The sequence below is a fragment of the Muntiacus reevesi genome, chromosome 1 (genome assembly GCF_963930625.1).
Source record: "Muntiacus reevesi chromosome 1, mMunRee1.1, whole genome shotgun sequence".
Classification (NCBI taxonomy): Eukaryota; Metazoa; Chordata; class Mammalia; order Artiodactyla; family Cervidae; genus Muntiacus; species Muntiacus reevesi.
Window position 1 is genome coordinate 215661194 of NC_089249.1, and position 16281 is coordinate 215677474.

Here is a 16281-nt window from a genome sequence, read left to right on the forward strand (position 1 = left end):
CATCATACACTAACCAGTGATAACTTTCAATCTTCCTTTTAATAAAAGTTCTCCCTTCCTTTAACCAATCGGGTTTTTAAAACACATTCCATTCCATACTCGTGTTCCTTTAACCTAATATTCTAACCTGTCTAGAATTTCCGAATTCTCATTTCAGAAGAGACCAAATGTTTGGGGAAGAGGAGTGTGTGTCCTTAATAACCAGAGTTATATAAAAATTAACATCAAGGACTCAGATATAACGAGAGTACAAAGAACAGAATGAGAGATCATAGAAACATGGAGAAAAAGTAAAGCCTCCCAGGATCAGTTCATGGAGGGCACAGCGGTGTGGTCGTTCTCTGGCCTTTAGGGATGGGGCACACATCCCATGGAGAGGGTGTGTTTCCATCCAGGTTGATCGTAACTGTACATCCCATTACGTGTCTACTGTTTACAAGGTATAAGAAATAGGGGCCAAATCCATAAAAATGCCACAGGAGAGACAGGCAATACAGACAAAGAGGTTCACTTTAATCTGCAAACAAAAAGAAAATATCTTGTATACTTCTGTGCAGCAGTTCTCTTCAGAAGTGCCTGTTAATGAAAATGGTTCTCTAGCCGTACAAGTCATGCACGTGTGAGTGCTAAGTCACTTCAGTCATGTTCGACTCTTTGTGACGGACTGTAGCCCACCAGGCTCCATGGGATTCTCCAGGCAGGAATACTGGAGTGGGTTGCCATGCCCTCCTCCAGGGGATCTTCCTGACCCAGGGATCAAACCAGCATCTCTTAGGTCTCCAGCATTGGCAGGAGGGTTCTTTACAACTTAGCCTAAGGGTAATCAAATGTCCGTTCAAAATTTTAAAACAGCAACAAACAGAAAAACACAAATGTGCTCAAGCCTCTGTCTCAAATGAGCTGGCTCTCACATAGGTATGGATTTCCTGAATAATATGAATTAAAAACATGACTCTTTTACTTGAAGCATTACTCATTCATGCCTACTGCCTAAAAATATAACTGACACAGACACATTTTGAAGACATAACAAAGAAGCTGGGAAGACTCAAGCAACCCAAAGTCAAGCATCCCAAAGTTCATCACTGCCAACGTGATGATACTTAAAGGATATCCAGTAGAGGAGTCAAAAACAGTACACTTCCAACCTATAAATTCCACAGAGCTACTCAGATTTCACATATAAGAGTCATGAGAAATAAAGTGAAGGTACACTGGAGAACATATACTTGTGTGTGAGAACATATAGGTGCGTTTTCCCTTATGGGGCAGTCCCAGTCCATACCAGTGAGCTCCAGATTATTAACCTAAACCTAAAGGAATGTTTTCCTTAGTTCACAGGGGGAAAAAAAATTAAGGACTTTCCAGGCTATCCTTTACCTCCCTATGCCCACTAAGCATACATATGAAAAACACGATCAAGAAATAAAAGGGAGAAAGATTGAAAGAAAAGAGGAAAGGCTAATTTCCTTAAGAAATAAAGTTGGTAACAGTTTTGGTTTAAAACAAAGAGCTTTATTTATTCATTAGCCAAAAAAAACTTTTAGTGATGATGATGATGAAGATGGGAGCAGCCAGCATTTATAGAGCATGATTACTTCACAAACAATGAATATTTGATCTTCCTTAGAGCCCTGTGAGGCAGATAATACTATTCCTATTTTACAGATGAAGAAACTGAAATTCATAAGGATTAAGTAACTTGCCCGAGGTTAGACAGCTACTAAATTGCAGAGCATATTTAATATACCAGTCAATTCAACACTTAATTGTTATGTTTATGCTATTTTCTGGTGAAAATGTGTGAAATGAAATGACTTTGAAAACACTGTAATAAATTAACAGATTTTATGTATGTATGTGCGTGTGTTGTGTGTTAAAATCCAACTCAAATGCCTCAAAATTCTGTAGACATGTAGCTAGAGATAGGCACTTATGCCAGTTCTTAAGAAAGACAGAAACATACAATCCATAACAGTGGGTTGGCCAAAAAGTTCATTTGGGAAAATCCATACAAAGTTTCTGGGCAACCCAATAAACAGTGAAAGTGCTAACAAATAACTAATAATATACACACCTTTCAATGACCATTATTTCAATAAATAATATTTCTTTCATTATTCTCCGATCACATACAGTCATGATAATCTCTTCTTCTTCAGATCTTCCTCACTCATTCTCACCTCTATTTCACTTGTCTTATAATGAACATTTTCATTTATTTGAGGAAAAAAGATCACTCCCTTTTCTCACTATTAAGGACACTCAATTATAGTAAAAAAAAAAAAAATATGTATGTAAAAAATAGCTCTGGTTGACATGTGAAATATACATTTCTTTAAATGCTATAATAATAAAAACTATTTCATAGCAACTCTTTAACCTCTGATAACATGTTCAAGTTTTCTGAAATTAATACTAAGGAAGAAATCACCATGCAGTATCACCAAAATTCTATTTCGTAAGAGCTGAGATTTAAACATACCCACAAACATACTATACATACACAAATACAATTCAGGTCACCTTCATATTCCAGGCATTGGCTGGACAACAATATTCACTCTGCCATATGTATGCAGGTTAAAACACAAAACACCCAGAAATGTTCACAAATACCTAAAACATTAAAATTGTAATTTTATTACGACTACCACCAATTTTTTCCCATTGCAGAATTCAAAAGAATATGTTATAACATATTCTTGCAAGAACGCCACCTTGTAAGAGAATCTGGTTTCTCAAATAAAAAAAGTAAAGTGTAAATCTGACATCAAAACTTGTACAAATAAAGATCTGTCATGTTGTTACTCCTTGTCTAATTTTAATTAAATTATTTTTAAATTTTCAATCCAGAGAGCAAAGACCCTACCGACAATAAAGTACAAGTCGTAGGAAACAAAATACATCATTTCAATGGGATACTCTTTCTCACCTTTGAATCTTCATTGCTCACTCCGAGCTGTAGCACAGCTTGAGGAGATTTTAGTTTTGCTTCGGCAGAGTGAGCCATCTGAAGGTTAAGCTGCCATCCAACCGTCTCGAGCTACAAAAGACAAGTGTAGATTGGAATCAGATGGTACAGAAGGAAGAAAACACTCAACTTTAAGCAAATCTCCAGTCAGCAGGAATGAACATGGATAGCCTGGACTTTGTGGAAAGTCAGTTCCTGGGCTCCTTCAACCTGCACACTCTGAACATTCTCCCTTTGGGCTCATTAGACTGGCCTCATGCCATGCCTGTCGAATTCAAGCGTAAAACTGGTCTTTAAATACACTCTGTTCTAAAAATAAAAGTTCTGAGAGGAGGCAATGAACTACACTAAAGGAGTCAATGGTTTTTAAACAGTAAATTACTATTTTAAAAGTGTATTTTAAAGCCAATGGTTTTTAAATAGTTATAAATTGTAACTAGTAAATAGCATATATATGTGATAACTACTCTAAATGACCTCCCATTATCTTTCAAAACTCTTTGCAATAAGTAGAACAAGGTAAAACTTTTTTTTTTTAATTTAGTGGAAAACTGAAGTGCCCAGATGGTAAGAGGTTCACACATTTAGACACAGTTAGTGAGACTGGAAGAGCGCCAGACAAAGAATTGATATCTACTTACTAGTGAGCAGGTGTTATCATGCTTTCCAAAGTATTCTAACCTACTATGCTTCCCAGTTATGACAGAAACTAATTAGAATACTTCCTTTGAATTTATTAATTAACACAACAGCAAGATTTAATCAGGAAGGCAAAGACAGCAGACACTGAAGCAGTTCAAGTTTCAAAATATTAAGCAACATAAATGCAGCTTTACTGAACATGACAGATTACTGATTTTTCCAAGCTCAAAACTATATGTATGAAGTTTTAAATCTAATTTCCAGTAAATCCAAAGTTATCAATATTTAGGGAAGTTTTGTGACATGCAATTGTCATATACCTCTGGCAACTCGACTCTAGTAACTGATTTACTGAAACTACCTCAGCTACACTGGTAAGAATGGCAGACTCAAAACAATTTTTACTTAACTGGAATACTAATTGCTAACTTGAAAGACTGTTCAACAGCTAGAATCACAGCAATGACTCAAAGCCAAATTGGAAAGAGAGCAATGAAAGTATTATCTATTCGAGAGAGGATGTGATGAGAAAATAAAGATACAGTTCTGTTCTTCCTGGCACTGAACCTTTAAGAGGTTATGGGTAAAAAGAGCGAAGATCCTGCAGAGACATAATCCATAATACCACAAGCAAAAAAATCAACTTAATGGTACACATGAAGCAAGGATCCGTAATGTACTGATTTTTAATACTAATTATAGTAAAACAGTCTCTAACACCAGCTAACTACTACTTTCAACAGTCCACGGAGTCCACAAAGACTCAGATACGACCTAGCAGACTGAACAACAATTATTTTCAACAGTTACAGCAATAGATCCTCCAACATAACAGGAAAACACATGTCACAACTACTCTCACATATCCAAGAATTTTGATACACAGTCTTAATTGAAAAACACCCTCTAGGTATTCATATGAACCTACAAGACACTGTTTTGATCTCACTTAACTAATCCTAAACTTATCCTTTAAGCAATTAAGATAAACGACAAAGATAAATATTAAGTGAATAAACTAAAATATGGTCAGTTTTTAGTTTATGGCCCACTACGGTCAGGCCTTTGCACAAATGAATGTATACTTAGTCACTGCACAGAGGTGGAATGGGGCAATTAAGATCACTGAACTTAAAGCTTATGCTTTAGTTCATACTTAAGCCACTACTCACTACCTAGGTGGCCCTAATAATTAAGTCACAATCTTTCAAGCTCTCAATTTCCTCATAGGAAGTGGAAATAAATCTATCTGAATTATCTGCTTTTTTCCTGAGTTATTGGCAATACTAAATAAGAAAATGCATATTCAAACTGTTTTGGAAACTCCAAAGCATTATAAACATAAGGCATTTTGATTACCTAATTTTTCCTGTACTATTTTTTAATAGTATCTTTTAAACAGAGTAGGCACTCTATATGCTCAATTGAATTGAAGCAAATAAAAAATACAAGCAAAGGTAATTTTAAAAGCATCATAACTAAAAACATTGCTGACTGACTTTCTTAAATTTTAGAGCCTTTTCTATTGTTCTGTGATTTAAAAACATTCATCCCATGCCCACAAGAAACAGTAACTTAAAAAGTTAAAAAAAAAAAAATGTAGTTGTTGTTCAGCTGCTAAGCCTCTCATATGTAGGCATATGCACATACACACACCCATACATAAAATTTCATATTAAAAGAGCAGTATCCAGAAACCTCAAATGAAGAGGGAATGATGGAGAGCCACAATTATTTTTTTTTAATATTTTACAGTTACACAGAGCAATAAAAAAAACAAACCTAAGAAAATCTTTCCAGTGAAACTAGGAGACAATACCAGCACTACTCTTATTATCCCCATTTTACAGATAAAATATGTAAAAGTAAACAACTGGTGAAGAGAAGAGTATATGGAGGCTCCTTATGCTTGTTACTATTGCCACTTTTCTCTAAATCGGAAATTATATCAAAATCAAAAGTTACAAAAAAAAACTGTAGTAAAAATCATCAATGGATACTAAATTTCTGATATGAAATGAATAGTCACAAAGCTTCTTGCCCACAATTGTTTTTTAGGTACAAAAGAAAAAAATAATTATGCAGTAGAAAAAAAAGCAAAACACCTTAACCAAGAGATCAAAATTAACATCATTAAGCAGTGGCAAACAGACAAGATGTGCCTCCAGGTACGATATCCTGCAAGTACCATTCACAAAAATTTTTAGCGAAATTATAACTAAATTTGATCCTGAAGAAACTAACAGAAAATATAAAGATAGACATAAGAGGAATGTACACTTGAAAAACATCAATGTCCTAAAAGACAAAGACAGGTTGAAGAAAGAAGGAATTCCTTAAACTGGTTAGAACATATATTATTTTCTGAGTCTGTAATAGACACTGGTGATATAAATATGAATAAAACAAAAGCCTTTTACCAAGGTGAAGATGTTATAGTATACTCTAATTATTCCTCTGAGACTCCTAATTAAGAAACAAATATGAAAGTCATCAACATTTTAATTACATAGGAAATAAAATCTAGATTGAGTTTTTACTTAAGTTAGCTAAACTACATTGCTTCTATTTTAAAAAAATTCTGTATTGTGTATATCGAACATTTGTACATTAAAATACCAGGAATCATTTGAATATAATTAGATATCTCACATCCAAATTTAAATCTGAGGGTCTTTATACCTTAATCAACATTCTACATTTAAATGTCACCAACATAACATAAAACACAAGGAGAATGAGCCACTAATATTTCTAATGTTTTCTAACCCATGCCAAAACTGTTTAAATGATAGTTCTTAGGCATCTCACTTTTACTTACTATCTGACAATGTCACTAAGATGTCAGTTCAAAACAGATACAAAGACTTCATTCTCCCTCTAACATCCAGGTAACAACTCCAAGCTTAACTTCTCTTAATTGCTTTGTAAATCACAATTCCAAGCACATGCAAAATCAGTCAAAATTACAATAATATTAACTCTCTTAAAATGAAAATGAAAACGTAATGTTAATCACCATACTTTAACTACTGGTTCCCTAGAATAGTAGCTTCTGCTTGGATCATATCACATAGTAAGAAATACTTTTTTATGTTGCAAATTGATATAAATATACAAAAGTGTCACAAGACAATTTTTCACCCAGAGCAATGATACATAAATTCTGTTAAGTTTCGCTCTTAAAATACTAATTCAAAAACCCTCCAAATTGATTTCATTACCCACTAAACTTCTAACAGCTCAGGCTATCTACAGTAGGAAAAATACTGCTCAGAAATACTGAATGAGTTTTAGGAATTATGTGTGTGTGTGTATTCATGAAACAACTACTGTTTACTATAATCAATCATGAAAACACATAAAAACAGAACTCTAACTGCTAAAAAAAGAGAAAACACTATCTATATTCTGTTGCTATAATCCACCATTTATTTTATAACTAGCAAATACTACAAGCAGAAATTCCATATATAATATAAATACAGCTTATTACAGAAACTATACATTATTATTTACTCTTATGAAATGTAAAACCTGGAAGTTCACTAAACATTTAATAGAAGAAGAACATGAACCTATTTTTAAAGCTTAGCTAAATACTTATTCCCCAATTTCCTTGACCACTGCTCTTAACCTCAGTGATTTCTTCCTATACAATCTACTGACTAGTTATAGGAAATTCCCCACTTAAAAAAAATTCTAGTTGGTTTATTCTGTGTTTTCTAAAATTATACACATAGAATGAAGCATGAAGTAAGAACTTTTTCTAAATCTTTCATACAGGGGAGAAGGGCATTTTTCAGTTCAATGTAATCTGCTTAATAAGGTTAGCTTTTAGACACATTTCTCATTATAAACCTGTATCACCAAGAAAGCAATACCTGCCGGGAAAATCAACTTATGAATGTATAAGAGGTCATACTTATGATCCCTAAATAATGGCATGTGTATATGAATGTGTATATAATTAAATCTTTAAAATAATAGATTCAGAGTAATTTTACATTTGTTTAAAATAGAGAAGTTTCTAGTATTTCCATTACAATCAATAAGAGATTTATTTTCTTCAGCAATATATGTACCTACAGAGTCTGCCAAAGGACAGAAGATGACAGGATCAATTTAGAAGTACATTTTATTGGAAACATTCTATTAATATAAACCAGTGAACAATAGGGGCACTAATGTTTATACCTCAAATTTTACCTTTTTCCTTCAAAAGAAAATGCTGTAGAAGAAACAAAGGGTATTTATAATCCACTCGTTAATCAAATCAGGAAATTTTTAAACAACCTGTCACTAGGAGGCCCTCCAAGAGATGCCAAATTTTACTCCTCATCTTTAAGCTGACAATGCCCAATTTACAAAGTCAGATTCAAAAAAAAAAAAAATCTGTTTGGAACTTAGAACAAATTTGCAAATACAATGAAATTGTTAAGTGGGGATTAAACTACCAAGTAATTTAACAGAAGGAATAGAAGTGCTTCCCTCCTTTTGTCCTAACCAAAGGAATATCTAAAATTCAAAAAATAATGAAGAAAATTCTAACCCCTAATGGTTAAAAATAAATAACACCTTGGCATTAAGAAAAATCAATTTCCAGCATTTTATATATGTGGTTTTCTTAACTATTATTTACATCGGATATCAGCCTTAATTCAACAAGCATATAGTTTGACAAAAAGCCTGTCACTTTCAGAAGATTCCCATCTTTATGTGAATTCTTTAAGTTGTAAGTTGATGAAACCTATGTTTCTATTCAGTAGAATCATACTTTTATCCTGGTTTTCTATCTATTTTTAAATAATAATGGCAAAATTATATCATTTTGACCTGTGCAAATTAAAAAAAAAAAACTTTAACCATTACCTAAGACAGGAAAACTACAGGAACAGTTTCAAGAGAAACGATCCAAAGAGCGATCCAATAAATAAAAAACATTTATTTTTTAAATGTTAAGTTTGAGATGCCTATTCTACATCCAATGAAATTATCAAATAGGCTAGAGAAAAAACATGTTTTATTAGAAAATAGTTTTTAGACTCAGAAGCCTGAATGTGACTGCCAGGCAAGAACAAAAGAATGAGAGAAGAGGACCGGCAGCTGAGCCCTGGCACAACACAAAAGTTACAGCTTGTGGAAATGAGAAGACAGTAATGAGTATGACTGGCCAAAAGATGCTGCCAGAAAGGAGAAAAATCAGAAGAGCATGAACCTGACCTTTATACCATCATAGATGCTGGGGACATAAAAGTCAGCAAACTGAAATCTCTGTTCCAAGCCACATGATGAAGACAAACATATGCAAAAACAACTTTGCCATAACATGTACATAAGAAATCTTAGGTAATCTGCAAAAAAAGCTACTAAAACTAATGGCTGATTTTAAGAAAGTTATGACAAATGACTAATATAAAACATCAGTAGTTTTCAACATATTGGAAACAAACAACTAGAAATTATCAAAAATGCAATTCTATTTATAGTAGCAACCAAAATCAGGGAAATACACAGTGCCTTAGTCTGTTCAGGCCACTAAAACAAAATACCACAGACAGTATGGCTTAATAATAACAAACATTTATTTCCCACAGTTGTGGAGACTGGAAGTCTAAGATAAGGGTGCCAGCAAGGATGGGTGAGGGCCCCTCTTCCAGACTGCAGACTTCTTCTTGTATCCTCACGAGACAGAAGGAGGCAAGGGAGTTCTCTCTTTATAAGGGCACTAATCTCACTGATTAGGTCCCTTCCGTATTAACTAATTAATTCCCAGAAGTCCCACCTCCTAATACTATCATGTTGAGGGTGAGGTTTCAATATATGAAATTTGAAGAGACAGATTCAGTCTATAGCAAAAGCATAACTTTAACAAAATTTGTGAAAATTCTGGTCATTGGAAGACTGCAAACATTGCTTGAAAAAATTAAAGAAGATATCAATAAATGGACAGATATACCATGTTCATGAATTTAATGATTCAATATTGCTAAGATGTCGGTTCTTTCAAAAGTGATCTACAGATTTAGGGCAATCCAATTAAATTCCCAGCAGGAATTTTTTTTTTAATAGAAACTGACAAGTTGATTCTAGATTTTAAATGGAAATGTAAATGACCTAAAAGAGTCAAACCAATTTTTTTCAAAGAGTTGGAGGAATCATATTACCTAACTTGAAGAATATAAAGCTACAGCAATAAAGACAAAGGCGAAGGACAGACTTAAAGACTCACAAAACGGCTTATAATGAAAGCACCAAGGTAAATGATGCTGGAACAACTAGACATCGGCAAGGAGACAAAACAAAAAACAACCTCTGCCTAACAGATGGGCTTCCCTGTGGCTCAGATGGAAAATAATCTGCCTGCAATGTGGGAGACCCAGGCTCAATCCCTGGGTTGGGAAGATCTCCTGGAGAAAGGTATGGCAACCCAAACCAGTATTCTTGCCTAGAGAATTCCAAGGACAAAGGAGCCTGGTGGGCTACAGTCCACGGGGTCGCAAAAGTCGGACATGACTGAGCGACTAACACCTAACAAACACCACACACAAAAATGAACTCAGAATGGATCACAGACCTAAATGCAAGTGCTAAAACCATCAAACTTCTAGAAGAAAACATGAAAAGAAGACCTTTGTGATCTTAGGACGGGCAAAGAGTTCAAAGAGAGCCATAGAAGGATGAACCATAAGAGGAAAAAACTATAAACTGGACTTCATCAAAACTAAAAATTCTGTTCTTCAAAAGTCACCATTAAGAAAAAGCCAAGCCACAGACTAATAAAATATTCACAATACATATACCTGACAAAGAACTTGTATTCAAACTATAAAAAGAACCCTTACCACAATAAGACAAAAAACTCTACAAAAACAGGAAAAGATTGGAATACATAATTCACAAAAGAAAACAAATAAACCAATAAACACAATAAACACATTATAAGATATTCAATCTCCTTATCCCATTAAAATGCTAAAATTTTAAAGAACAGCAATACCAAGTGTTGGCCAGGATGTGAAAAAATTGCTGGCTGGAATGTAAAATAGCATAACCTCTTTGGAAAACTCTTTAGCAGTTTCCTCATAGTTAAATACACACTGACCCTACAACTCAGTCAATCCATCCCTAAGAAATTACTCAGGCAAAGTGAAAATATATGCCCATAAAAAGATATGCATTGAGAATATTAACAGATTTATTCAAAATAACCCCAACCTGAAAACAGTACAAATACCATCAACAGGTGAATGGATAACAAACTGTGATATATTCGTATGATAGAATACCACACTGCAATAAAAAATACCAACCCACAATTTAAAAAAAAAGAACAAACTATTAACATATTCAACAACAAGAATGAACCTCAAAATCATACTCAGTGGAAAAAGTCAGAGAGAAGTACATGTATATGATTCCATGGATTAAAAATCCAACAAAACATCATCAAGCAAATCAGTGGTTTCCTGGGGCCAGGGTTAGAGGAAGAAAGAACTGCCAAACAGCACGAAGTAACTTTTGAGAATGATGAAAAAGCTCTGCCTTTTGATTATGACAATGATATCATAGATATACCTCTATCAAAATTCACTGAACAGTACAATTAAAAGGATATAGATTATACTATGTAAATTATAATTCATTACTGCAAGGAGATCAAACCAGTCAATCCTAAAGGAAATCAGTCCTGAATATTCACTGGAAGGACTGACGCTGAAGCTAAAGCTCCAATACTTGGGCTACCTGATGGGAAGAAATGACTCACTGGAAAAGACCCTGATGCTGGGAAAGATTGAAGGTGGGAGGAGAAGGGGACGACAGAGGACAAGATGGCTGGATGGCATCACTGACTCAATGGACATGAGTCTGAGCAAACTCCAGGAGATAGAGAAGGACAGGGAAACCTGGCGTCCATGGGGTCACAAAAAGTCAGACACGACTGAGCAACTGAACAACGACATGCAACATTATTTCTTAATAGACAGATAAAATATATGAAAAGCTGTAACAGAGGACTATATAGATGCATTCAGAGAACATCTTCAACCTCCTTGCCATCCTTTAGTCATTGGCAAGAAGGGGAGGCAATAAGCTTCAAAAAATCCACACTACTCCTTGCCTCCCAGAGAAAGAATTCTACGCTGTAACATCTGTAAGCATACAAAGACAAGGTCAGGATCTCAGAGATGATACTGTGCAATTCAGCATTGACATCATAAGAGGTGTAAATGTTTCATTACAAATATCACAACGTAGGGATACTCTCTAACCTATATCCTCAAGTTTAGATGCTACCGAAGTCAACATAGCATCACTGCTAGGGTGGCACGAGACTTAAAACTATATTCCTTGACTCACAGACTCGGCCAAAATACCTAACTGGTCATCATATCCAAGTTACCGAAGTCAAAATAGCATCACTGCTAGGGAGATATGAAACTTAAAATCACATTCCTTGACTCACAAACTTGGCCAAAATACCTAATTGGTCATCATATCCAAGTTATAAGGTGATGAGGGAAAACATCAATGAATCATCTTTCAGCCTGTTTTCCACCTCTGCATACCATGAATATATGAACACAACAGTACAAGACTGAGGACACTGAAATGTCATTCAACTAATGCTCTCACTATTGGCACACTCTGAAAAAGTACATCAATTCTATTTAGCAAGTGCACATCTTTAAATACTATGACATAAGAGTAATTTTGCTAATAGCCCAGTTCTTTGGCATTAGTAAAATCTTTATTTAATTTGTTAATGGCTCTGGTTTTAGTCAATTATTTATAAAGCATAGAACACATTTCTGTTTCAAATTAGACTGATTAAGCGCCTCTTAGATCTAAAGTTCTTTAAACTGATTGCTGCAGCAACAGCTAATGACATCACTTTTTTTCCCCTAGAGAATTTTCACTCCAAGCTAAAGCAATTCTTATTATATACATTCCCACTTTTAAAGAGAAAAAATGTAAATGACTGAATATAGTTTCCAGTGAAACTCAAGAATCATGAAATAAATGAACCACAAAAAGTTTCAAGTACAACCAAAATGAAAACACAAAAGAACACTAGGAAATACAAAATATAATCCATACCCTTCTCTCTTTACTGCTCTTTCCTCCACCTATAAACACCAATATCCCTCTTTAAAAGAAAACCTTATACGCAGAACTTCAAAATAGCACAATTTGTAAAAGCAAGGATACTGTCCATTTATTCAGTCAACAACCAATTTTTGAGAACCAAGTCCCAAGGGTCACTTAAAGTAGTGAAAATACAGTAGTGAACAAAACAAACAAAAATTCCTGTCCTTCTGGAGTTTATAGTTTAGTAGTAGAGACTGACAATAAAAAATAATAATAATAAGTAAGTACAATACACAGTGGGTCATATAAGAATAATAAGTATGATAGAGAAAAAATGAAATAAGAAATTACCATAAAGATAGAAGCACTTTTCACTATGATGATTACAAGGAGGCTCACTGATAAACGTGACATTTGAGCACAGGGCTGAAAAAAAATAAGGAAGCCTACCTCATGAACACCCAAGAGCTTCTGAGGTAAAAAGAATAAAATTATACAAAGTGAGCCAGGTGGAGGTCAACAAAAGAGCAGACCAAGAGGGGTTTACTGATCACATAGGGTCTTAAAGGCAACTGTAAGAACTTTGACTTCTATCATAAGCAACATGGAAAGACTGGTGGATGTGGAACAGAGAAGGGACAGAATAAGACTTACAATTTTAAAGAAGCACATCTGGAATTCCTGATCTGATAATGGCAGGAAATAGTTTATATGACATAAACTTCCCTGCAAATAAAAAGTACAACCTCTAAACAAGCTAGTTTAAAAACAGACTTGAAGGCACTGGAGAATGACTAAAAAGTAAGCAGAAGTTAAAGGGAAGGGATCCACACAACATGACAGATTCACATTTCTTTGCCTTTTTGTATTTTTATGACTTCTCCCAATCCATGCAGCATGGGGTGACTGAAACTCAAATAGAAAGCCTTAAATTTGGCTAAAGAGTCAATCACCCCATTCCTAGACATTTACTCAAGGGAAATGAAAACATATGTCCACAAAAAGACTTGTACACGAATGTTAAGTGTTAGTCACTCAGCCGTGTCTGACTCTTTGTGACCCCATGACTGCAGCCCACCAGGCTCCTCTGTCCATGGGATTTTCCAGGCAGGAATACTGGAGTGGGTTGCCATTTGTTAACACCACTGTTATTCATAATAGCCAGAGCTGGAAACATCCCAAAAGTCCATCAACAGGAACACAGATAAACAAATTGTTTTCATACAAGGAAATATTACTCAGCAACAAAAGAATTACTGATACAAGTAACAACACAAATGAACCCAAAAAAACATTATGTTGAGAGATACTATACAGACACACTTATTTAAATTCATTTATACTATTAATAAGACTAAGAACAGAAAAAAATTTTTTTTTAGTGATGGAAAGTGAGTATGAAAGTGGAGGGAATTAAAACTGGACCCATTTCAGGTGATGGAAATTTTCTCCTGTTTTGATAAGAATAATGATTAAAAGGGCATATATAATTTCTGAAATTCATCAAACTAAACATTTAAAATATCTACATTTTTTGCAGGTAAATTCTATTTCAATAAAAAACATCAAATGACTATAGGAGCATTTAAACCTCACAAACATTGACATTCCAGCACATGGAAATGCTATGGCTTTCTTTTGATTTCTTAACATGCCAACAACTAAAGGAACAAAGAGGCAGAAATCTGACTTGTATATGGATATAATTACAACAAAATTCCTCTCCTATAAATGCAGATGATACTGTTAAGAAGCATTTAAATCTTGAAAAAGGAGACTTCTGTGGTGGTCCAGGGGTTAAAAATCTGCCCTCCAGTTCAGGGGTGCCTGTATGTTTAGTCGCTCAGTCTGCCCAACTCTTTGCAATACAATGGACTGTAGCCATTCAGGCTCCTCTGTCCATGGGATTTTTTCAGGCAAGAATACTGGAGTGGGTTGCCATTTTCTACTCCAGGGGATCTTCCTGACCCAGGGATCGAACCACATCTCCTGCATCTCCTGCACTGGCAGGTGGATTCTGGATGCAGGTTCAATTCCTGGTCTGGGAATTAAGATAACACATGCCACAGAGCAACTAAGCCATGCGTCACAGCTGCGGAGCGTGTGCTGCAACTAAGATCCAATGCAGCCAATAAATACGCAGAGCTTGAAAAAAGCACTCAGATACGCACTCATAGTTATGTATTTAGATTTAGCTCTATGGAGTATGCTTTTTCTGTTCTCTTTATAGTAAAACCCTTCATCCATTCTTAGAATTCCAAAAAGAAATGAAACAAGAATACTAAAGAAAATAATAAAACTAAAAGAATGCATCAAATTTTTAAAACGTCAAATTGAAATTTCTGACTTCTTATATTACATTTAAAAAACAGATATTTAACAGTTAATAAAGCAAACAATTAGTTGCTATACTTAACAGTGAAGTAAATCTTACTACAATGGCTTAAAAAGAATTTTTTTAAAGACTATTTAGGAACATTATTATCTTAAGAACATTATCCATCCATTTTTAAATGCAGGTTTCTCAAGAACATGAGAGAAGACATGATGAATATTCACTATATAATGAGATGAGTAAGTATTATAAATAAATTTGTCATATAATTGGTAAAGTTAAGAACACTATTAACAGGAGGAGAAAATCACATTACACACAATTTGAACATTCAAAACAAATACAACTGTCAAATATATCTTTAAAAACTCCCTAACAAATACACAAGTGCATTTTAAGAAAAAGAATCAGTACATGTAGGCTTTAAAAAGCAGGCTACTCACAGTGCTAAAAATATGCCTTATATATATTTCTCATTATCAAATCTATTACTGAGGAACAGGGTGAACTCTAATACAAAAATATTTTTTAAAAAATCATAAAACAACACAATTATTTTCCTTAAGGTCTCAGAAAAAAAAGAGATGTCTGCCAAAAATATTTGATATATAGGTTACATTTTGTATACTAGGAATATACATGAACTCTCACCAGAATTTTAGGACTAAAAGTAAACACAGTATTCAAGTTCTGTCTGAAAGAGTATTCATAACTAATAAATTTGTTACCACACAGGCATTGTAACAAAAATCAAACAGAAAACCCTGTTAGAAGGACACTGCTAACATAATCAACACTGGTGAAAGAGGGAGGAATACAAATTCCAATAAGCTGTGGTAACATTTCAGTCTCTGAAGAGGTTAAGATAAAGTGTACTAAAAAAAAAAAAAAAAAAAAGAGATGGGATAAAATTTAAAAATCCTTTCAATCGTATCCTACAAAAAGCTACCAGATTAATTTTCAATCTGCTTCTCACTTATTAGATCTAAGTAACAGAAGATGAAAGGAGGTATTTTTAAAAATTGAATTAAAAATAAGCTCTTTTTGATTTTTTCGCTTGTTATTTAATTGAATCTGACTCTCTCTGAATTGATAATTACTTACACAGATGTTCCACTGCAAACGGCACAGACAGTTCATGAGAACCTCTAAATCACTGTAAAACAACAGTCAGTCTCTGTAAATACATTTGCCCACTATTAACTACTGCCATATATTTTTGTTATAATTTAAATGA

At 34.1% G+C, this 16281-nt stretch overlaps 1 protein-coding gene across 1 annotated transcript in view; it reads right to left on the reverse strand.

Annotated features, from left to right (window-relative positions):
• Nucleotides 1-16281, reverse strand: part of COMMD10 (COMM domain containing 10) — a 182357-nt gene that overhangs the window by 150147 nt on the left and 15929 nt on the right. The window contains exon 5 of the mRNA XM_065918231.1: nucleotides 2936-3046. Coding sequence (XP_065774303.1) covers nucleotides 2936-3046 — 111 coding nt within the window. The remainder of the gene's footprint in view (nucleotides 1-2935; nucleotides 3047-16281) is intronic.